Raw genomic sequence first — 24831 nt, forward strand, 5'->3', positions numbered from 1 at the left:
TAAAAGCTTTTTGATGTATTTGCTTTTTTGTTGGAGGTATATGCTTGTATATTTATATATTTAATTGCTTCTCATTTGGGGGCACCTGACATCTGGGGCAAGAAAAACTGATGTAATGGCGTCGGCTGCATGTTTTGTACCCCTGACGACCTGACGTCACGGAAGAAGGGACAGCAACCAACGCAGGACTCAAGACTTAATCAGGCCGACTGAGGGCTACTGCAAGTAGATAACCCAAATGTAATGACTGCAACAGTCTACATTTATGGTAAGTGTACACAACTGTACTTTCCACACCATGTAATTGCCTCCTGTTGTGGGGGCTCCTGACATCTGGAGCAAGAAAAACTGATATAATGGCATTGGCTGCTTGTTTTATAGCCATGACGTCAGCGACAGCATCCGATGCAGAAATCCCAAGACTCTGGTATTCAGGCCAACTGAGGGCTACCTGCAGGCAGATAACCCAAATGTGATGACTGCAGCAGTGAATAAACTCTAACATCTACATTTATGGTAAGGTTACACAACTGTACTTTCTGGTGACGCCTTCTAGTTTTTTGGAACCGGAGGTGGCTTCGGATCAGGGCTGGGGGGCCTTTGAGCTGATGAGGAGAATGCTGTCAACACGGACAGCTCCACTCTCAGATTCAGGTATTCTTCCCCCTAAAGTGGCAGTGTCTTTCTTAGTACCATTGCATCCACACAGACGTGGAGACCCAAAGCCTCCGGATGCCCCATTGGGTGAAGTTCTCTCTTCCGAAACCCTCCGGATTACCCCTCCGAAGAGGTCCCTTGAATAAGATTATGCAAGAGGAAGCATTCAGACTCTGCAGAGGAGTCCATCACATCAGATACGGACCTCCATGAGTCAGAAGGATCCCCACTTGCACCCTCTGAGGATGTCTCCTTTGCGGATATCCTAGAAATACTTAGGGAGGTGCCTGGAGGAAGCCCATCACCCTTTCTAAGAATGAGTCTATACCTGGAGGCTTTTGGGTTTCTCCCTTCCACCTCATGGGTGTCTCCACCTTTCCACCAGCTCATGAATGTAGTGGAAAGGGGTGGGAGTCTCCAGACTCAGTGGAACCTGTTCCTAGAACGTCAAATAAGTTCATTACAACTCCTTCGGACAAGCAGTTTCTTATCAATAGTGTCCCAGTAGATGCTATGGTGGTGGTGGCAGCCACCAAGAAGGAGCTTTCAGAAACATCCTCATCTGTCCATCTGCTGAACAAGGAGTCTCGTACAATGGACAGATATGGAAAGTGCACCTTTTCTTCAGTGCCATTTGCTCTCGGGTAGCTCAACTACCTGACACATTTTACTAGGCTTCAGAGTGATCTGAAGGAGCAAGGAGATGCTCTCCAAGGTTCTGTAGCTGCAGGGGTTTCAGACAAGGTTTCTTCTCGGCTCGACACCTTAAATTGAGTGGTAAACTCCTCTATGAGGCTCATTTCTTATGCAGCTGGTGGAGCGAGTAGGGCAGGGGGTACAGGAATTTCCTTAAGGATACATTCCTGGATGCGCTTATGTGATTTCGCAGAGCCCTTCCTTTAAACACCCCTTTTGACGGCTTGTCCTTGTTTGGGCCAAAAGTTAAAGGCACACTAACCAGGTGTGAACAGGAAGGAAAGACTCTCTCTGCCATTGAAGTCTGTTTCTCCCTACCCTACCAGACCTTTCCCCAAAGGTCAGAAGGGGGGGATATGTGGTTTCAAAAATCCCAGTGACCTTTCCAAGACACAAGTGGTGATCCTTCCCCAGGGGCAGAGGGGAAAGTAACAATGGAAGATGCCAACCACGCAGCAGAGGGGGGCTGCAGAACCAGGGAGGCAGGGACTTCTTCCTTGGTAAGCCCTTTCAGTGCTCCTGAAAGGAGGCCCCATCTGTCCATCTCTGGAGGCACAGGGGTCACTTATCTTTGTACCCAAGCTCCTGGCTAGAAATAACAAAGACAAATGGGTGCAAACGATTGTATCCAGAGGCTATTACATTCCCTTTTCCCCCTTAAAAACAAAATCAATCCCAGATGTTCCACCGAGTCAAAGGGATCACGCAACTCTAGAAATACAAAAGTTGCCAGACAAGAGAGTCATCCAAGCTGTCCCGACAGACAAAATTGGATCCGGAACTTACTCAAGGTTCTTTTTAGTTCCAAAAAAAGACAGGTGACTGGAGACCCATTTTGGATTTCAACAGACTAAACAAGTCTGTGAAGAAATCAAAGTTCCGGATGGGTGACACTGCAGTCGATACTTCCCTTCCTGGGAAAAGATGATCGGATGTGCTTGATAGACCTCCAGGATGTGTACTACCATATCAAAATGGGCAGGTGATTCAGGAGTCATTTGCACTTTCAGCTGGGAGCCAGTCACTACCAGTTTTGAGCCCTGCCCTTTAGTCTCACCACAGCCCCCAGAGTGTTCAAATGCATGGCAGTAGTCACTGCTCACTTGTTGGTGCCTAGGATTCATAGTGTTTCTGTACCTAGACAACTGGCTCCTAACTGCCACCAACAAGCATCTACTAACAAGAGTGAGAGACACCACCATACAGCTTAGCTCTCACCTAGGGATCACAATAAATTACAAAAAAAATCAGCATTTGTTGCATCTCAGCAGATCGTCTTTATAGAAGCAGACCTAGATAAAAAGCAAATGTTGACCAAGCTTCCCCCTGAAAGAGCTCAAGTACTACATCATCAGGTCAAAATTCTACTGTCCAAGAAAAGAAGTGCAAGTAAGGACTGTCCTGAAAGTTTTGGGTACCATGGCAGCAGCAATAACCTTGATACCATTAGCATGCCTGCACATGAGAGTTTTGCAATGGCTACTGTTCACTAAGTGGTCCATGCAGGAGCTACCCATGTCTCCCCAAATTATTATCACAGAATCATCCAAGAAAGACCTTTGTTGGTGGCTTCATTCCACTCAGGTGACCCCAGGACGACCATTTGTTTTTCCACAACCATTAGCCACAGTGACCACGGATGCTTCCCAGATGTGGGGGGGGGCATTATCTGGGAAAGAGAGTCCAGAGCACTTGGCAGGCTCACGAGACTCACTTAAATATCAACGTCCTAGAGATGAGAGCAGTGCTTCTAGCATTTCAAGCATTCCAAGACTCCCTTCCACTAGGAACGATTGCAATACAGACAGATAACATGTCAGTTGTGTGGTACATAAACAAGGAGGAACCAAGTCTCAACTCCCTCTGTTGAGAGGCCCAAAGAGTATGGCAGTGGGCAGTCTCTTCCCAATGCTTTCTGACAGCAATGCACATCCTTGGGAAATCCATTGTGATAACAGACAAACTCAGCAGAACTATTCTGATGCCTCAGGAGTGGTCCTTAAAACAGGAAGTAGCAGAAACGATTTTCCGAAAGTGGGGCCAGCCTTGAGATCTCATCGCCACATCCATGAATGCCAAGTGCAGCAGCTACTTTGCCCTGACCACCCACCACCCAAGGGAGTCACCAAGGGGCGCATGCATATACGATTGGCACCCAGGTCTCCTCTATGCCTTTCCACTTTTTCCTTTGATTCCCAAGGTTTTTCAGAAAGCCACCTCATTGGGAAGACGTTTGATGCTAATCGCCCAATACTCGCCTTGTCAAATATGGCTCCCCTTTCTTTGGCCCCATCTCCTGGAGGAGCCGTGAATTCTGGATCCGGTTTCAGACTTCCTGACTCATTCCTCAGGGAATCTCCATCCATCGATTCAAACCCTCAAGTTGACAGCTTGGCTGCTCCAGTTCCACACACAGGCAGGCTTCCCAACATTTCCCCTTTGGTGAAACATATCTTGATTTCATAGGTTCTTAGGTAGGTACTAGGCTATTGGCCTTAGGGCCTATACAAGCCTAGCCAAAATGTACCCTGGCTTTCGCCACCCAAGAAAATTATTTTCCTGTGCCCCCCTGTCAAGCAGAACCACAGAAGTGATCCCCGGGGTGAATTTCCTATTATCCATTCATCACATAAGGTTTCAAATGGGAAATTATACTCAAGCAAATGGAAAAGTTTTTCCCATTGAACCTTCAATAATCACAGTGACCCTTTTATTGCCCCTATAATGTCTGTATTAGATTTCTTGGCAAAGCTTTTTAATGACGGTGCAGCTGCAGCTACTTTTACAGTTCAACTACTGGCTATATCCAATTACCATATAGGATAAGTGGGACTAAAAATAATGTCCCACAGACTTTCCAAAGCTTTCCTGAAAGGTACCTTTTTACTTGGGCCTCCCATCTAGTTTGATCCCCCCCTTTGAACCTGCATCATCCTGTGACCTAAAGTTCTTAACATGGAAGACAACCCTTTTGGTAGCCGTCACGTCTGCTAGAAGGGTATCAGAACTACAAGCGTCATCAATAAGGCCCCCTTCATAATTTTTCACAAGGATAGGGTATCTCTGCGAACAAACCCAACCTTCCTACCCAAAATGTGCTCAGAATCTAATTTGAATCAATCCATAGACTTACCATTTTTTCCCCAAACTATAGCAACAGCTAGATGTACATATAGGCAATTACGTTTCTACCTAAATAGAACAAAGGTTTATAGGAAATAGGACCAGTTATTTGTATCTTTTTCAGACAAAAAAAAGGCATTACCTTCACTTACAAATCTCAAAACAGAGTACTTCCTGGAAAGGTAAAAGGTCATTCTACAAAGGCTGTAGCAACCTCATTTGCCTTTCAGGCAAGGCTACTTATGGATACTATTTGTGCCACAGCAACATGGGTAAAGCCTCATACCTTTATCATTCATTACAAAGTGGATTTGGCCTTCAGGAACAGGGACTCCTTTGGGTCCACTGTTCTGAAGAATATTCTCCCTTGAGCCACCCAAGAAAGACAGTACTAGGGATGCTGTCCCAACCAGTACAGAATGAAGGCTAGATAGGGCAACAACACACAAAGAAGTTATGTGCTCACCTTAACGTTCCATGTGTGTTGTACATCTCGCTTTCATTCGTACATCACACCCTCCATCCTGGAGCTTTTGTATAGGCCAAGTCGGAACCAATGATCGGTTCTGAACACAACCAGTACAGAATGAAGGCCAGCTGTACAACACACATGAAGCGTTATGGTGAGTACATAACTACTTTGTAGATGGTAGTAATTAGAAGCTACTTAGTGGGAAGACCGTAATCCTTTGGGTGGCAAAGGGGCGAATGTCCAGTTCAGTTCTCTTGTAATATTTTGGTTTTAAAAATCATTGCTTTGTGTCAGCCAGTTATTTGAGAATTTGGTCAGCCTTCTGTATAGTGTCTCCCTTCATTTTCTAGTGAAGAAAGTGAAGCTTGCTACTTCATTACTTGACAACTACTACTTTGAGCCACTGTTTTGCAGTGGTACCTTTGTGCCACATGTCAGTCATTCAGTAGCAGTGGTACTGCCACTAGTAGGGATGCTTTTGAGAGCATTCTACAAGTGTATCCTTTCTTCAAGATTATTTTTTCCCTTTCTTTCAGTTATGCATTACTGTGGAGCCTTTTTGTACATTACTTAGTACTTTAGATCTGATGGAAATTACCTGTTGCACTATACATTTTTAAGTAAGGCAATATAGATATTTGAGTGCTTAACATAGCAGTGCATCTTCAAGAATGTAAAGCAGCAGCTGGATTTCTCTTCTGTTGCCCCAGTTTTGGATTTTTTTTTATCTTTTTTTGGATGGTTAATCACAGTTTGTATCTAGTTCTGTTCAGCTCGTGCTGGAAAGAACTGGACAGTATTAGCAAACATTCTCCTTAAAGGACCATTTGATAAGAGTTGTCTGCATCAGTACTGGGGAGTGATCTCAATAGAGTGCAGAGCAGTACTTTACGTGTTGAGAGAGAGAGGGACAACTTATTCATGAGACTTGATGGTTAGGCCATTCTACAAAAGCATCTTTCTAAGATCTTATGTAATATTTGCTTTTCTGCATCAGTCTTAATGTTGAAACACCATGTATTGTTTGTTGCAAGAAAACTTACAGTAACTGTGCTGACAAGCTAAAGTTATGCAGGTGTTTTTGTATTGGTATCACAAAGTAATTTTCTTTTCCATGTGTTATATTTTACAGGTTTGTGGAGAGTGATTCTTTCACAGTAAATGATCTGTCACATGGCTTGTCACTAATTGATTTGGGACAAAGCATAGACATGAAACTTTTCCCAGAGGGAACTGCATTTACAGCCAAATGTGAAACTTCTGATTTTCAGTGTGTTGAAATGCTGTCTCAAAAGCCATGGAACTACCAGGTAAGTAGCTAAATGCCAGACTGCAGGTTTATTACTTATTTATTTGACTTTTGTTAACTGGGTTGGTCCAACTGGGTTTGTGGCCCATTTTCAGTGGAGACCTGAGGAGAAAAGTTCTGTTTAAACACAGTTTACATAAGATCATATCATGACAAAAAGACAAATCAATCTAATTAATAAAAAATACAAGTGGAACATGTAACATGGTGATGCAAAAATAGTGTAAAGGTAAATAATTTTCAGAAATAATGTATTTACATATTTACAAAAAAAAGTTTAATCATCAGGAAAAAGGAAATCTGAGAATAGAATGTGGTAGAGGCATACTAGCTGTATGTGGGAAAGATTAAGGAAGGGTGGTGAAAGTTTAGGGATGGATGAATGGTGGAACGTATCTCTCTGGGAAGAATGTTCCAAGCTTGGTTGATGGAATATTTATAGAGGAGCTTACCTATTTTTTTTTTGGGTTGGTTAAGTATGTAGTAGTAACTGATTAGAGGAGCGGAGAGTATGAGAAGGAGAATCGCTAGAGATGAGGGAAGTGAGAGCAGGGCAGGATGAAGGTTTGTAGAGAATGGTGTGTAGCATTTGAAGTAGAGATAACAGTAGTACATGGGGGAACTCAAGCCAATGGAGAGAGTTTAAGGATAGGCAGTGATGTGCTTTATATGGGACGTTAGTGACAAATCTAGCTATCTTATGGTATGTTTGCTGGAGTTTAAGATTGTAGTTTGAAGGTTGGTAAACACAGGGGCTGCATAAGTGAGGGAGGGTAAGAGAAAAGCTTGGGTAAGGGAGAGTCTTGCGTTAGGTGTTAGGAATTTTTTGTTACGGTAAAGTAAACCCAGTTTCTGGTGTGTCATTTTTATACTTTGAAGTATATGCATATTGAATTTGAGTTCATTGTCCATGATTACGCCTAAGAGTTTAGTGTGAGCTTCAGGTTTGATAAGTGTTATTTGAGGGAAGTGATGGTAAAGGTGGATTTGTGGAGAGTGAGAGAGCGGGGAAGAAATAGTACGAGTTTGGTCTTTTTAGGATTAAGGATGAGAAGATTACTGGTTAGCCATTGTTCAGTAGATAGGAAGACCTGCTGAGTACGATTGTGGAGTTCAGAGATGTTGTCAGAGATGGAGATGAGTAGAATTGTCGGCATATTGGATGAGAGAGGATTGTTGGCAGGATATGTGGAGGTCATTGGTAAAGAGAGTGAACAGGAGGGGACCCAGGATGGAGCCTTGGGGTGCACCTGTTGGGACAGATATAAAAGGAGAAGAGGAAGACAGCCATTTAACAGATTGCTGTCTACAGGATAAGTAGCTAGAGAACCAGGCAAGGGAGGCGGAGGATAGATTGAAATTAGCAAGTTTTGACAGCAGGAGGGGATGCGAGACTATATCAAAGGCCTTGGAAAGGTCAAGGAAGAGACAGGAGAGGAGTTTTATTGTCTAGGGCCTCTACAGTGGTATGGGTGAAGGATAGGGCAGTTGTACTATGTTTGGGACGAAAAACATGTTGAGTTGGAGTGAGAAGATTGTGTGAGGAGGTGGTTTAGATGATGTGAGTGGATGCATTTTTTGAGAATCTTGGAGAGGGGTGATAGGATAGCTATGGGACGATAGATGGGTCAGTAGAGTTGCCACCTTTGTGTAGTGGGATGGTGAAGAAGGATTTCCAAAGGGTTGGGACAGTGGATTCCTGTATAGATCGATTGATTAATATGGACACTGGATAAGCTATGGTGTCTACAGCTAGTTTGAGGGAGGTAGATTATCTGTAGATGGAGAGCGGGGTTTGAGCTTACAGAGAAAGAGATAGGATGTAGGAGGTAGAGACAGGGTGGAAGGAGAAAGGAGGAATATTACTTAAGTTGGGAGGGATAGACAGAGGAGTGGTGTTACTGTTTGATGGTATGAGTGTCTGGATGGTAACAATGAAATGTTTAAGTAGAGTAGCTGTTTCTAGAGGGGATGTGTGGGGGTAGGGGCTAGGGTTTGAAGGACAACCTGGAGAAAGTATTTTAAGTGGACCAGAACGTTTGAGGGTTGGATTTGCTGTTTAGTTGGGCAGAGTTGTAGGAGGACTTTTTATCTGCATTGGTTTGTTTCTTAGTAAGATTTCTAAGATGTTTATAGGTGTGGATAAAGGGTAGTTCATTGGTTTTGATCCAAGTTTTCCAGGCTTTATCTCTTTTGAGCATAAGGGACTTAATTTCTTTAGAAAGCCACGGGGCAAAATTAGATTTAATTCTAATTTTTCTGGTAGGAGCAAGGGAGTTTAGCGTGTTCAGGAAGATGCTATTAAATCTGTCTACTGCATCGTTAAGTGAGGTTAGTTTAAGGAATGACCAGTCAGTGGGAGATAGTATAGAGTTAAATTGGCTTAGATTAAAGTTAGTAAGTTTATGGCAGTCTCTATAAAGGTGAGGTTTGGGAGGTTGGATGGGGTATCTTAGCACAGAGGTGGGGGAGGTGATCACTAAGTTGGTCTGGTAGAGTAATGGGGTTGTGGTAGAAGTGAGGAGAGGTTAGTGAGTATCCAGTCTATTATGGAGCTAGAAGATGAATTTTCGTGGAGCCAGGTGGGAAAGTTATTAGTTGATGAAAACTATGTAGATTGATACTGATTTGTGGAGAGTTAGTTTTAAGTTTGGCCCAATCTAAGTTGACGTCTCCTAGTATGAGAGTTTCATAGGGTATATTAAGGGAAAACCAGGCTAGTATATTTTCAAGTGTGGATAAGTTGTTCCTGGGAGGGATATAGATGTAAGCAAGAGCTATTTTCTTGTGGGGGTTGAGGGTGGTAGATAAGTATGACGAGTAACAAATCTCAAACAGATTTAGGTGGAAATGTCAGGAGTCGAGAACTTGACGTGTTTCTGATGGCACGTGGCTTCAAACTTTCAAGTACACATCTGAAATAATGCCCAGTGCACAGTCATGCTTTCACTTTCTTTTTGCATTCACTAAAGCTGATCTCCAATCTGAAGATTGGGACAATTTACCCAGAACTGTCAGGTAAAAGCCCACTTCCACCACATGTATTTGTGAACTGGAGTATGTCGGAAGACTGCAGCGTTTCACTTGTTTTGTAAATTTGAAGACTTGTATCACTTCAAGTTTTATTAGTACCCCTCTCCTCAACAGTTCTTTGAAGAAAAGTCAACACTCTACCCATATAAACATTTGTGAAAGGTGAGTTACTTATTCTTTTATGAAGCTACTGAATTTACAGCACAAAATCCATCTGTGTGCAGCTTACATTTTAGTCTGAACTGACAAAAAAGTACAGAATCGCATTATTTTGAGAAGTCTGTATAACTGTCTCCAGTGATTTTTTTTTTTTTTTTTTTACAGCATGTGTGTTAATCTAGGTCAGTCTAAGCTGATTTGTAAATATCTCCTCTCTTCCATCATGTTATGCTAAAACAGGTCTTTTATCAGCTATATTCACTCTTTAACAGATATGGCAAAGGAAAGGATGATTGTGATCACACATTTTAATTAGTAGTCCAAATTCATCCAGTGTGCCACTGGACCTCAAAACCTTTTTACACAGACTACTAATAAGCCCTGATAGTCAATGCTATCATACACAGTGTGGAAAAAAATCAGGGAAATGAACCTGCAGCTAAATGAGTGGATTGGAAATAGGAAATACACCCCGGGGATCACTTCTGTGTCTCTGCTCGACAGTGGCACAGGAAAATAACTTTCTTGGGTGGCATAAGCCAGGGAACCTTGTTGGTTAGGCTTATGTAGGCCCTCAGGCCGATAGCCTAGTACCTACCTATGACCCTATGAAAGTTGGGGACAGGTGTGGGGGAACGGTGAGAGGTCGAGGTTGTTGGAAGAGAGGATGGCTATACCACCCCCTTTCTTAGGGAATCTATCTGAGCGGTAGATATTATACCCAGGTGGGAGAATTTTGTTGTTGGTGATGTGTGGCTTAAGCCAAGTTTCAGACAAGGTAAGGATGTGTGGGTTTGTGTGGGCAATCCATGCATGAAAGTCTGTAATTTTGTTGGTAAGGCTTTGAATATTCATGGAGTAAATTGTTAGATGTTTGGCTGTAGTAGAGTTAGTTGCAATAGGCTGGGAAGTATGAGGAGTATTTGGAGCTAGAGGGGTGGTGGAGGATAAGGGGTGAGGGTGGCTAGAAGGAGAGGAGGAGGGGCCAGGGTTGGGGTGAATATCACCGGATATAAGTATGTTATAAGTGTGTTGGGGGTGAATAGGTATACTTAGAAGAAGTTTGAATAGTTTGGGTTTAGATTTGTAGGTAGGGAGAGTGTTTGCACTTTAGTTTGTGAGGACTTGAGTTGCGGAGGTTAAATAGGGTAGGAGAAATATTATAGGAGGAGGGTGTTGAGTGAGTTGTACAAATATGGAAGGTTGGAGAGTGGAGTAGTGAATAAGGAAGGAGGAAATGGTAAGAAGTCAGGCTAGCAAAAGTGTAGGAGTGTGGTGGTCATAATAAAGTATAGCATTGTATGAGTAGGCTGAGCAGTAGAGGTGTCAATATGGTGGTAACTTGGGAGGAAGTGATGTAGATAAGGCTTAAATTAGGATAATAGGGAAAGGATGAGAAGGAAGTGTAATCAGAATAGAGAGGAAGTGGTTTGCTATTGGATGCTTAGAGAGGAAGGGGAGGGAGTGGATGGTATAAAGGAAATTGTAATAATGTGTGGGAATGGGGGTAGGGGAGTGGAGAGAGCCCAAGCGAAGTGAGGGCAAACAGTCTGGGAAGACCTGCAGAAAACAATCAGTAAGAGAAAGTTGAACTAGTTAGGGAGGAAGCTGGCGGGGTACAGAAAAAGCAGGAGTACATGTAGAAAAAGAAAAAAATGAGACTTGGAAGGAGCGAGTAGAAGAAGAAAGTGCTAAGTTTAGGCTGTACAGGTAGGTAATTATAAAATGAATTACCTGTGCAGTACAGTAGGTTGAACTGAAGAGAGTAGCTATACAGATGGACAGGGGAAATTACAAACAGCAGAAGATCAGGGCAGTAACAGTGGCAGTGATTGAGAGAAGTAGTAGTGCAACTAGTCCCAAGGAAAGGTGAGATATAGGAAGGAAAAGACACTGAAAAAGCAGATTGAGGAGTGAGGAAAAATGGGGAAGAAAGAAAGGTTAGGACTGCTGGCATCTTCTTAGCGTATGGGCTACTGAGTTTAGTTAATACAAGATACTGCACTTAATATAGGCAAGCATTGTACAATGAAGAATGACTGTTTGACAAAAATAATGTCAAGTAAATAGTCACTCGCTAGGACACATACTTAATTGGTCTTTTAGACTAGATATGTCTGCAGGACAGGCAGCCAAAATGGAGGAGGGTATCGGATTGAGGCCCACAAGGAGGGTTTCTTACAATGGCCAGGAGAACCGCAGGGAAAGCTCCACTAGGGACTCTAAAGACAAGAGGAGGAGAAACTAGAGCAGAGAAAAAAACAGGTGTAACTGTTGGTAAACAACGTGCCAGGAAAAAAAATGCAAGTCAGGAAAGGATAGAATAGTATTAGCACTACTGACCACAATGTAAAAGTCCAATCAGGAGAGCAGTAGATTAAAGAACGTGTTGGCGTATTTCAGTTTAGGTCACAGAGAACCACCTTAAAAACAGGACCTATAGTCAGGATTAGCTAGGCAGTTACCTTTATTTCCGTTTGATGATCACAGAAGTCCACTGGGCCTAAAAAGAGCCCATTTTCAATGTAGGCCCAGGGAGAAAAGCTCCAGTAACAATGACAAACATATTAACATATACACATACAAAGCAAAGAAGTCATGCAGCATTCCACAGTAAAATAATTCTACATTCTACAATAATAAATCTAGCAACTGTACAGTCTGAGTCATTAACAGTGAATTACATTTGAAAATTTTACATTCCACAATAATAGTAAAAATCTAGCAATAGAACGTTCTAAGGATCATTTATTTATTTAAGTCTGATGAACAGGGAACTCCACTGGGCCAAGAGCAGCCCGTTTTCAGTGGAGGCCCGGGGAGAAAAGCTCCACAATAATTACAAATTACATTTCACATGTTACAAAAGGACATAGTTCATACAGCTAATTAAACATTTACAGATGAGCTCCATGATATTTGCAATTAGCTTGTCACAATGTTACAAAAATGAAAATACATAATTCAATACAGAAATTTCAACATTTACATAAAGTGAATATTTTTGTTATAAACTCAATTGTAGGTTTAACATTTCAAAATATAGTCAGTGCAAGGTGGAATGGGGGAGGTTTAGGTTGGAGTGTGGCAAGGACATTCCCATTTGGAAGAAAGATGAGAGAGTAGCTGAGATTTGAAATGTGTATGGTTAGGTAGGTTGTGTAGGTATGTGGGGAGAGAGTTCCACTGTTTAGCTAAGGAGTTGGGACAGCAGTAGATTGCCAGGAGGTAGTGCAGGTTTGTGGACCTGAAAAGAGATTTTGGTTTTTGGATCTGAATGAGAAGTTGGGAATGTAAGGTTTTAAGGAAGAAGCGAGAGCTGGGTAGTTTGCAGGTTTAAAAATGAGCTTGTGGGCAGTGATGAGTTGTAGGTAACCGAGGTAGTTGGGTAGTTCAAGCCAGTTGAGGGTGAGGAGGTAGTGGCAGTGGTGGGATGAGTTTTTTGAATTGGTTGCAAATTTGGAGATCTTGTGGTAGAAGGATTCAAGTTTGGACCGAAGGCCAAGATGGAGATTGGTGAAAAGATGGGCACCATACATAAGTGAGGGGGAGTAGGAAGGTGGATGCAAGGGTTTGACAGGTAGATGGGCTTAGGAAGCTGTTGTGCCTGTAGAGGAGACCTAACTTTTGGTGGATTTTCTTGATTGTGGAGTGGATGGTGGGTCTCAAATTTTAGTTCTTCAGCAATAATGATGCCAAGAAGCTTGGTGTTGGGAACAATTTCAAGGAATGTGTTTTGGCTCTGTATGGTGAATGAGGATTTGTCAATGAAGTTTATGGTAGGGGAAAAAAACATTAGCTTGGTTTTATTTGCATTTAGTATCAGATAGATGGTTAGACTGCATCCAGGTTTCTGTTTTGGAAAAGGTTAGTTGGGTTGTGGCTATGAGCTCGGAGGGGGAGAAGGCTGAACAGATGATTGTTGAGTCATCTGCATATCCGATACTAGATGAGGCTGGGATGGATTGGTGAAAGTTGCTAATGAATAGGTTGAAGAGAAGAGGGCCAAGAACAGAACCTTGTGACACCTGTGGGTGTGGGAAGGAAGGAGGAGGTTGAAGTTTTCCATTGGACAGCTTGTTGGCGGTTGTACATGTAGCTGGAAAACCAGGCGATGGTGGTGGGAGACAGGTGTAGGGTGGAGAGTTGGTATATAAGTAGGGTGTGTGAGATGGTGTCAAAGGCCTTTGACAGATGTATGAATAGTGTGGATATGAACTTGCCTGAGTTGCGTTCGAGGTTTATGGTTTCAAGAAAGGAAGAAGGGCAATCATAGTGCTGTGGCCAGGGCGGAAGCCGTGTTGGGTAGGGGAGAGGAGATTGTTTATTGTTAGGGGTGCCATGAGTTGTGCTTGCATTGTTTTCTCTAGTATTTTAGAAAGAGGGAAAAGGATGGCAATAGGCCTGAATTTGGTGGTATCCGTATTTTTGCCACCTTTGTGGAGGGGGATGATGTAAGCATGACACCAGATAGAAGGGACGTATGATTCTTGTATGGATCTGTTTATAAGAATAGAGATGGGATAGGCAATGCTGTGTACAGATTGTTTGAGGAAGGTGGGTGGAAGGTTGTCTGGTGGATTGCGACAGAGTTTGAGGAGATGTCTTTTTATAGTGCTTGTGGGGATGGGCTTGAGCCAGAAGGATGTGGAGGAAGGTTGATTGGGGTGTTGGTTGGGGCAGGAGAGGGTGGTGGTGGAGGAGGGGGTGATAAGGAGGCTGATAGTTTAGTTAGGCATGAAACAAAGAAAATACTTATAAACGTTGAAAAAATTTTAGTAAAGGAATTTGGTTCTAACTTGACTGGCGTGATTTGTAGCCTCAGTTTAGTTAGGCAGTCTATGAAGAATGGGTTGAACTGGCTGGCTATTTCAAGGTTGGAGAGGTTGGGGGTCTGGGCAGTGGTTTTCTTTGTTGCCACGATGCAGCATGGATGAGATGGAGTCCCAGAATTTTGTGGGGATTTGTTGAGTGCAAGGACTGGAGTTCGGAGTATTGGACTTTGCAGTCTTTAATTTTTTTGCAGAGTTTCGTAGTTACTTATATTCTAGGAGGGTGTTGTGGTTTTTATGTTTTTTATATTGTTTCCATTTTTTGTCCCTTTGGTACAAGGCTAGTTTAGTATCTTTGATAACCATGGGCAGGGACTGGTTTTGATGCATTTGGTTTGAGGGAGAGCTTGCTGATTGAGAAGGGTTAGGAATGAGTGGTTAAAGTAGGAAACTGCATCATCTAGAGGAAGGGTTTTTAGAGGTGACCAGTCAGTGTGCTTTAAGCATTCAGAGAAAGTTAGAGGGTTGAAAGAGGAGAGGCTGCGGGTTTGGATGTAGTGGTGGTGTTTATGCAGTGGAAATGGGGGATGGTCGGTGAAGGCTGGTAGGTGATCGCTGAGAGGATCAGGTAATTTGGTGATAAGGCTTTGGTGATGAGGTTTGGGAGAGTTGTTAGGATCCAGTCAATTATGGTACCAGAGGTACCATCTTTATTTGGTCTAGTTGGAGATTGTATTAGTTCGGAGAAGTTGTACAGGTTGATTGTGTGGGACCGGGGCTTCAGAGTTTATAGTATTCCAGTTGATGTTGATATCACCGAGTATATAGGTTTCATTTTTTTATATTGGAGGAGAACCAGGACAGGATGTTTTTAGGAGTTTTGATATCACCAGGGGGAATGTAGAGGGCAGCAATACATGTGGACTTGTGGTTGTTTATTTTTAGTAAACCTATTATAATTTCAGCATTGGCAAAGGTTGGTATTTTATTGGAATAGGGAGTTATGGTAGATTATTGCTACTCCACCTCCTTTTTTGTGGGCTCTGTAGTTGCGAATGATTTGCAAACCTGGTAGTAGGATTTCGCTATCTTTTGTATGGGTTTTCAGCCAGATTTCAGAAACGGCAGTAATGGGATGGTTATTGGGAGAAGCCAGGCATGGAGGTTAGGGATTTTGTTTTTTAGACTTTGTGCATTGTGTTGTAAGGTGAATGGACTTTGAGTTTGTGGGTTGAGTGGAGGGTTTGCTGAGATTGATGCTACAGATGGGTCTGGGGTTTGGGTGGATGTCGCCGGCTAGTGAGAGAGACGTGGTGGAATAGAAGAGTGAGGCAGTGTGTTGGGCAAGGGTAGCATGGGTATTGTGAGAGTAGTGACTTCTTGGTACCATATTTAAGAGGGGAGTACAGGGGGGGTTGGGAGCAGTTTTGGTTTGTAGAAATAGATTGGGTTAGAGGTAAAGAGTTCGTCAGATGGATGAGTAGAGATGGATGAGTAGGATGGGAAGTGAGGTTGATGGTAAAGATGTAGCAGTGTGTGTGAGAGTTATGACAAGGGTTGTGAAAAAGTGTGACATAGGTAAGAGAAGAGAGAGATTAGTAGGGCAAATGGGGTTATAGGGAGAGATGTTAGAGCGTTGTAGGAGGGGTAGATGTTTGGGGTGATGTAGATCTACAGGTGGGTGGGGTTTGGCTTAGGTGTGTTGTGATTGGAGAAGTGTTGGGTGGAGAGGAGTCAGGGGATGTATAAAAGTACAGGTAGTGGGGGCAGGTGGAATTTGGAGGCAGGGTAGGGGAGCGGAGTGAGTAGAAGGGTGAACAGAGCAGTTTACACCTTCCGGGAGGAGCAGCAATCGCCAAACAATCAGTGAGAAGGTTATCAAGTACAGAAATAGGGCAGCCTATCATTTTGGTTTGAATGTTACCCGTTTGTTTTTATTATTTATGCACCAATGGGGAGCTGCAATTCACTGAGAAGTAGGAAAATAATGTAGTTATGCCAGGGGTCATTAACAGTGAATTACAACTGAGGACAAGGAATTGTTGGAAATTAACAAAATTTGGAGATTAAGGAGGAATTGGAGGGCAAATGATGTGAGTGCAGAGATGATGCACAGAGTTAAAAGGTGGGTTTTGATACAGGAGGGTCCTATGTGAGGAAGGAGCAAGGGCGTTCCCACTTTGAAGATGGGTAGGAATAGAGGAGGGATTTAAAGTTAGAGTGGTTGTGAGTATTTCTAAGGGAGAGCGGGAGGAAGAGTTCCATAGTTTAGCTAAGGAGCTGGATAGTAGAGTGTCAAGGTGGCCATAAAGGTTTGTAGATTTTGAGCAGGTTCTGATTTTCTGACCCAAGTGAACGATTAGGAATATAGGGGGTTAAGGAGGTGGAGAGAGAGAGTGACAGGAAGATTGGTTAAATATGAGTTTATGGGCAGTGGTGAGTTTTAGGAGATTCAGATAATTGTGAAGTTCGAGCCATTGCAGTGAGTGGAGGGAGATGCAGTTATAGGATGAGTTCCTAGAGTTGGTGGCAAATTTGCAGATTTTATTGTAACAAGTTTCTAGTTTAGTTTGAAGGCTGAGCTAAAAATTCAAGAACAGAGGAGTGCCATACATTGGGGGGGGGGGGTATTTGGAGTTAAGGGTCTTTCTGGTGGAGGAGGTGAGATAACGGTTATGCCTATATAAAAGTCCTAATTTTTGGTGTTTTTTTCTGATGCTAGTTTGGATGTGGATATCGAATTTTAGATCATCAATAATGACGCCGAGCAGTTTGGTGTGAGGGGCAATTTCAATAGAGGTATTATTCTGGTTTATGATCTTGAAGGAATTTTTATCTATGAGGGAGTGTTTAGATGGGGAAAAATCATTTAATATGATTTTGTTGGTGTTAAGGGATAGGGGGTTGTTTTGCATACAGATTTCAGTATTTGAGAAAGCTGACTGGTTATCTGCAGAAGGTCAGAAGGGGGTGTCAGCTGTGCAGATGATTGTTGAATCATCTGCATACTGGATTAGCACAGAATTGGAGGTGGAGTGGTGAAAGTTGTTGATGAATATATTGGGAAGTGAGGGGCTAGGGACAGAACACTGGGGTATCCCAGTAGGGGTGTATAGAAAGGAAGAGGTGGAATGTTTCCATTTAACAGCTTGTTGTCTTTTGGAGAGGTAGCTGGTAAACCAAGCTATGGTGTAAGGGGAGAGAATTGAGGGAGGAGAGTTGTGAAAGGAGTATAGGGTGGGAGATGGTGTTGAAGGCTTTGGAAAGATCTAGGAACAGGGTTGACATGATTTTGCCGGAGTCACAAGCATGGTTAATGGACTTCAGGAAGGAGAGGAGTACAGTGATGGCACTGTGGCCAGGACGAGAATCCATGTTGTGTGGGGGTTAGGAGGTTGTTTTGTCTTAGATAAAATATAATTTGTGAGTGAATACATTTTTCCAGGACTTTTGAGAGTGGGGAAAGTATGGCAATAGGACAGAAATTAGTGGTGTCAGTGTTTTAACTGCCTTTATGGAGTGGGATGATGCTCCTCTCCAGAGTGAGGGAACATAAGATTCTTAGATGGACGTATTATGTTGGAGATGGGGAAAGCTGTGCTATTGGCAGATAGTTTAAGGAAGGATGCAAGTAAATTATCTGGTGCTTTGGAGCATGGGTTCGGTCGGAGTTTTTTTATTAAGCGTATGAGCACAGGATTGAGGCTGAAGCAAAGGGTATGTGTTTTGTGAACAGAGGGGAAGGTATGAGGAAGAGGTTATGTGTTTTGAAATCAGAGGGGAAGGTATGGGGAGGGGGGAAGCCGGCAGTAAGCTTGGCTATACATTCTACAAAGAAGGTGTTAAAAAGAGAGGATGTTTCTTGGTCAGAGCAGTTAGGGTTTGGGCATGGGTTGTCTTTACTGCTGGGGTGAAGGAAGGAGGAGATAGTATTCCAGAATTTTCCAGGGTTGTTAGTATGTTCAGATTGAAGCTTAGAGTAACATGTTTTGCAGTCTCTGGTTATTTTTTTTATGGAGTTGCGGAGTTGTTTAAATTCTAGTAGGGTATTAGGTTGCTTATTTCTTTGGTATTGTTTCCAATTTTTGTCTCTTGGGAGCATGATCTGTTTAGTTTCCTTAGATAGCCAGGGAAAAGTTACAGCTTTAAGTCTTTTTGTCCTGAGAGGAGCAAAGTTATTGAGTAGGTACAGAAAAGTTTCATTAAAGTAGTTGATGGCATTGTCAAGGGGGAGAGTTCTTAAAGGTCTCCAGTCCTTTAGTTTTAGGCAGTCTGAAAATAATTTTGGGTTGAAGCTGGATAGGTTTCGGGTTTGAATGTAGTGATGTTGTTTATGAAGGGGGGAGGGGTACAGGTCAACAAAGGTTGGTAGATGGTCACTGAGGGGTCAGGAAGGATTCCTGAATTTGAGATTAGATTTAGATGAGACACTAAGATGCAGTCAGTGATGGAGCCGGAGGTTCCATCTTTGTTTGGCCTGGTGGGGGAGTTTATTAGCTGGGTGAAGTTAGAGGTTGATTGTTTGGGTAGTGGATTGAGAGTTAATGGTGGTCCAGTTAATGTTTATGTCGTCTATGATGAAGGTTTCGTTTTTAATGTTGGAGTACAACCAGGTGAGTGTCATCTAGTATTGGATGTTATTACCTGGAGAGATGTAAAGAGCAGCTGTTGCATATGGTCTTGTTTTTGTTCAATTTTGAAAGCTATGGTTAATTCAGACCTGGCAAATTTTGGAGTGGGGGTATCATATGGGGTAACTGAGTAGGTGTAAGAAAAGATTATGGCTACACCCTTTTTTGTTGGGCCTGTCATTATGATTCATATGGTAACCAGGAGGCAGGATTTCATTATCTCTTGCTTGTGGTTTCAGTCAAGTTTCTGAGATGGCAGCTATGTCTGGCTGGTTGTAGGTAAACGGAGTGTGTAGGTTAGGTTGTTTTATTACAGAGATTTTGAGCTTGAATTGTGGTAATGCAAATACTCTTGGGTGCGTGAGGGGATGACTGAGGAGGAGAGGAGATAGAAGAGAGGTTGATGGGCCTGGGATTGGGGTGAATGTCACCAGAAAGAGAGAGGGAGATATGATCTAGGATGAGGGCGATAGTCTAATGTGGAGAGTGAGTTTGAGAGGCGATAGAGTATTTGTTAGGGAGTGAAGGGTATGGTAAGTTAGGAGGAGGATATGATAGGTAGTACTTTGTGTTTATATAAGAGGGTTATGTTTGATGGGTAAGTTCATGGGTAATAGAGGAGAAGGATGATGTAGTATATTGGTAGTTAGAGGTATTGTGTAGTGGAAGGATGTAAGAGGCGTAAGGGAGTTGTGTAAGGTAAGTAAGGATGCTAAGGAGCACAATGAGCAGTATTAAGCTAAGGAAACGTGTTGGTGATAGACGTATTGATGGAGTTAATCACTTTGTTAGGTGGAAGTAGTGGGAGTGAGTGGGAATTGGGGGTAGGGTATGGGAGCGGAGTGAGCTTGGATGGCGAACGGCGCGGGCAGAGCCAAACAGTGGAGCCCTATGGGGTAAGTAACCAATAGAATATTTAAGAACTTAACAGAAGTTATAATTAGAGGGATTTCAGATGTGATGTGGCTGAGAGAGGGAACAGGAGGATAGATGAGTAAAATATGAGCGAGTCCTACACTCAAAAGGAACAGGCAGAAATTAGGAGAAATACAAAAGTCAAAAGAAGACGGCAGAAATTAGGAGATTTTTGACTAGGGAGATACTCTGCTAAATAGACTTTTACTAAGGAAGGAGGAGTATAACTAACAATATGGGGAAGGGACAGTTAAAATAAGTGTATGCGCAGCCTAATTTAAACTCTTTGGCAGGGGAACAGAGAAAAACGGTAAGAATAACTTGGAAGTCATGTGGAGGGGGCTACAGTGCAGCTGTCGGTACAGATGCAGAGCTCAACCAAAAGGCACTACAAATACCCATGTCCTTAAAGCAATAGCTAGTGCTACTGAAAGGATTAAAATACAAAATTCAGTGGAGTTTAGTTGAAAATTAACATTGTAAGCACCTGGATAGAAGCATAGAGGCTGTGGAGGTGATCAACTAGTAGTCTAAAAGTTTTCTGAAGTTTATATTTTTGGAGTGTCCACGCTGTCAGGTATGGGGAGGGGAACAGACCGGACCCACTATGTAGTTGCAATGTACAGACACTAAAGGAAAATAGATAAGGAAGAAACTGTAGTAAAGGAGTTGGACAACCTCAGTAAAACAAACCTAATATCAACGTCATTCAGGTTGTATAGCAAACACTAGGTAGTAGAATTACTTAGCAGTAACATTCTAATAATAGTTCATTTATACATCAGCTACAATCAGTAGACAGATTGCCGATAAACACAGATAACTAAAGTAGACAGATTTGCAGATAAACACAGATAACTAATAATCCAGTTTGTACAAAAACAGCTAAAATATATAAATTGATTGCAGAATAAAAATAGAAACACTGTAAAACCACATGCCACCAAGTAGCTCTGTTCATACATATATAGCCCTGGTCTTAACAGGTACAGAAAAAAAGCAATTAAAGAACGGAATGCACGGGTTCAGTTTCAAAACCCAAATGCAGCTCCCGACACAGTGTTAGACCTTGGAGGTCGAACTAAATGCCAGCAGAAAATTAACAATATCTATGACAAAGATAATATGCACTTAAGTAAAGCAGTAGTAGTAGGTGAAACAATAGCATGCAGTACACAGTAAACAAACCGTTCCAGCCACAAAATGCCAGCAGAAAATTAACAATATCTATGATGAGGATAATATGCACTTAAGTAAAGCAGTAATATTAGTATGTGAAACAATTACATGCTGTACACAGAAAACAAACACAGTTCCAGCCACTATCGCTATAACATAAGATGATAGTTTGATAAATGTTTACACTGTCGAATATAGCAGTAAAAAAGGAAAAATAAAGGTTTACATTGCCAAAAAATAAATAAATAACTAATTAAGAGAAAGCAAAAATTTGAGTGTTTACATCGGAACTCACAACACCAGGGATTGCAGCTGCTTAGAGAAATTTAAAGATGGCTCCCAGAATTAAAAAAAAAAAACTCTTACAGGTTAGAAGGGGAGGGTAAATAACACAGTCAGGTGAGGAGGGGTTGGCCAAATAATACAGTGTAAACAAGCCTAGACCAGGGAATGCGTGCAAAGCAATACAAAAAGTCTGTAAAAGCAATCAGAGACCTGGGAACAGTAGAATAGGTAAGTAACGTATGAGCGAGTCCTACAGTCAAAAGGAACAGGCAGAAATTAGGAGAATTTAGACTAGGGAGATGCTCTACCAAACTGACTTTTACCATGGAAGGAGGAGTGTAACTAACAATATGGGGACGGGGGGAGCTCTTGTATTTCATTCATGTGTTGTAAACTAGTTACAGCATTTTAAGTTTATGTACAGCTTCACTGTTCATCTTAAGCAGCTCCACACAGAAACTTACGAAAAATGTTTATTTAGATCTGTGCAGTATTTCATCAATCTGTCTAACCAGGACAGAACATGATCCAAATGGACCCTTTTCAGACTCTGCCCAGGTGTATGGGTTACACACAGTGCAGAAGTTCTATTGAGTAACAAAAAAGGAATACAGACATGACACTCAATACCAAATAAGAAATAAGGACATAGATATTAAGAACATGTACACTTTGTCTCCATACTCGTGGTCCCCCAGGCTGTACATGATGAAGAACCAGTGACCTCTGAAGAATTTACAGGAGTAGTACCTTCATCTACTGCAAATTGTACGTTCATGTCAGGTGTTCAGGTGGTGGGCATCTCGGGTGCAGAACAACCCCCATGGGTCCCAAACCCTGATCCCAGATGCATCAGGATTTGCTAAGAGTGGTTTATTCAAGCATTGTGCAGGCTCAGAAAATTTAGAATTATCAAGACAGAAACAAGCATGTAATTACTGGCCCTGAAATATGCGCTACAAATAGATAAGCTTTGAATATGACCAGAGTTCAGCTGGCTGTCCTAGTACGTAAGCCAGGAAAGGAAGGGGGAAGAAGTGAAGGAGAATAACCCATTCACTTACCAGGTGGGGGCACTAGGTGGTGTGATTTCCCAGATGGAGACCAGGGAAACCACTACTGTTGCTTCAGGGGGAGGGGCAGAGCTGATTCAGAAAAAGCACTCCTCGTGAAAGTGAGGGGATGCCCTTCACTACAGCACATTACACATAATCATCCCTGTGCTTTGCTGGGGGGGGGGGATAGGATAGCATACAGAAAAAGTACAAATGGCCCCTTCTCAGTTGACTCCCCTGTTGATGGGGATCAAATGGGTGTGTAGACTGAGATAGAATCTGTTGGGCTGGGAGTAGAGGTAAAGAGGAAAGCAACTTGCAGTCCAAGAGTCATGAAAGTGGTTACAGACTGCACCACAGTTGTCTGCTACCTCAGCAAATTGTGATGAATAGTGGGGTATGTAATATAGCTGTTATTGAAACAGGGTTGCTGATACCTCAAAGTTCTACTTGGTTATTTGGTTAAACCCTCTAGGTGGTCATATAGACCACAAGTCCAGCAGCTGTCTGAGGGATAGGGGGATGCACATTCTCTTATCAGCTATGCAGATGTGCCATGGATGGCCTGGAATCTAATCATATAGCAGAACCTACACTGTTGGGTTTTTCACATTCCCTTAGCCCCTAACTCCTTAGCGAAGATGCTGGACAGACCCATCTCCACTTTTCAGAACTGAAAGTTGGACCCAATGTTTTACACAGTCTGTCATTAAAATGGAAGTTTCTGGGCATGCACCTTTTTGTTTCACTCCCTATCATAAATCCATCCATCCTCAACCTCTTTTCCCTATCATAAATAACATTGTGTAAAACATTCCGACTGTCTATAATATATGTTTATTAATCGCTCACATTCAACAGCTTACTTCAAAAATTATTACTGCACTGGATTCTTTATAACATAAATCATCACAAATAGATACAAATATAATAAAAGCGCTGGATTATTTACCTCTGATTATTCACAAACTACTTCATTTTTCATATAAATGTCAAAAGATCTATATTTACATGAACTTTAGGGGGACCTATACAAACATAACTGAATAGACTGGACACACACAAAAAATGATACCTTTTTATTTTTGATGATTTGTGTTATAAAGAATCCAATTCAGCAATAATTTTTTGAAGAAAGTTGAATGTCGGTGATTAATAATCTTGTATTACATATTACAGCCACATTATGAAGGTAGAAACGTTTTGCACAATGTTATTTATGATGGGTGTGTTCGTGAACTACATATTTTGGAACAGAGGTCTCTATACTTATCAATGGTAAAAATCTGTTTTTCAAGTATAAATTTTTTGTATGTGTTATAATATCCAAGTATATACGCCAGTCTGGTGAGAGTTCAATTTTGTTATATTCTAACAAAAGAAAGTTAAAAGGAGTATATGCGTTTGACAAGTCACTTGACTAGAAAAGATACTTTTATTACTATATGATTGGTTGCAGATTTTTTTAATATGTTTTAAATAAAGATACCATGTTTGTTTTATTTATTATGATTGTCTGAAGAAGCAGAATAAACACCCATGAAAGCCCTTACCAAATAAAGTTGTTAACCTGGCCGTGCTTTGGGTCATCAGTTTGCTAGTTCTTTGTATATATTTATTAAATTATCATGTATGACATAGGCAGTCTTACATTTATATAAATGAAAAAAACATCGATACCATTTTGGTTGCAAACATTATACATCACAGACACCATTGAAACAACTGTAGTTGCAAACATTATACATCACTTATCTATCCAGTCATTCTCAGTTAAGCATCATATCACTTATTCAAATCCTGCTTCTTAAACCTCATTCTTTTTCTGCATATATTGTTCTCGCACTTCCCATTTTTTTCCTGTATAGTTTGCTCCTTCCCTTTTCTAAAGATCCAAATACCATTTTTTATCTCTGTTACTGTTTTCACTAATAAAGTTGGTTTAGAATTTGATGTTCATTGTCTAGTAATTGTCTTTTTGGCAGTCACAATAAGATTCAGCAAGGCTTTCCTATGTCTAGGTAATTCCAATTCTGTATCATTGCTCAAAATAATCATCCTTCCAGTCAGTTCAATCTGCTCACCCAGCATCTCCATCAGAGCAGGGAGTTCCTAAAGTCTACCACTACACACACACAAAATATGATGTTAAGTTGTCTATCTTGCCTTCGTTCTTGCTGGTTGGGATCGGAGCCGATCCTCGGCTCCGACTCGGCCATCTTCTATAGTTCGAGAGCTGTTTACTGGCTCGAGGCTAGCCCTTATCCCATGATGCCTAGCGCTAGCTACCCAGATCTCGTTTGCCACTTCAGCTGCGAGGTGTCGTTTTTCTGGCTCAGGCTCGTATAAAGTTTCTTTATAGAACTTTTTTACTAGAAATAGCCTTTTTCCTAGGGGTTTTTGTTAGCTTTTAGTCTTATATTTGTTGTGTTAGCTAAGTGTGTATTTGTAGCTTCCTCCCCTTCCCTTTAGAACTCATTTAATTTAGAGAGTTCTCCCCCTCCCCCCTCCTTATTCCTTTCCTGTCAGATTAGCCGTTTAAGTT

The 24831-nt window shown here is 41.9% G+C and overlaps 1 protein-coding gene across 2 annotated transcripts in view; it reads left to right on the forward strand.

The window, feature by feature from the left end:
* The window catches only part of BUB1 (BUB1 mitotic checkpoint serine/threonine kinase), a 2040509-nt gene that overhangs the window by 1865975 nt on the left and 149703 nt on the right, over nt 1-24831 (forward strand). For both annotated transcript variants that reach the window (XM_044057238.1, XM_044057245.1), the window contains exon 19: nt 6081-6258. In XM_044057238.1, the coding sequence (XP_043913173.1) occupies nt 6081-6258 (178 nt within the window). The remainder of the gene's footprint in view (nt 1-6080; nt 6259-24831) is intronic.

Source organism: Protopterus annectens, chromosome 1.part2 (assembly GCF_019279795.1).
Source record: "Protopterus annectens isolate FY-2018-M chromosome 1.part2, PAN1.0, whole genome shotgun sequence".
NCBI classification, from domain to species: domain Eukaryota; kingdom Metazoa; phylum Chordata; order Ceratodontiformes; family Protopteridae; genus Protopterus; species Protopterus annectens.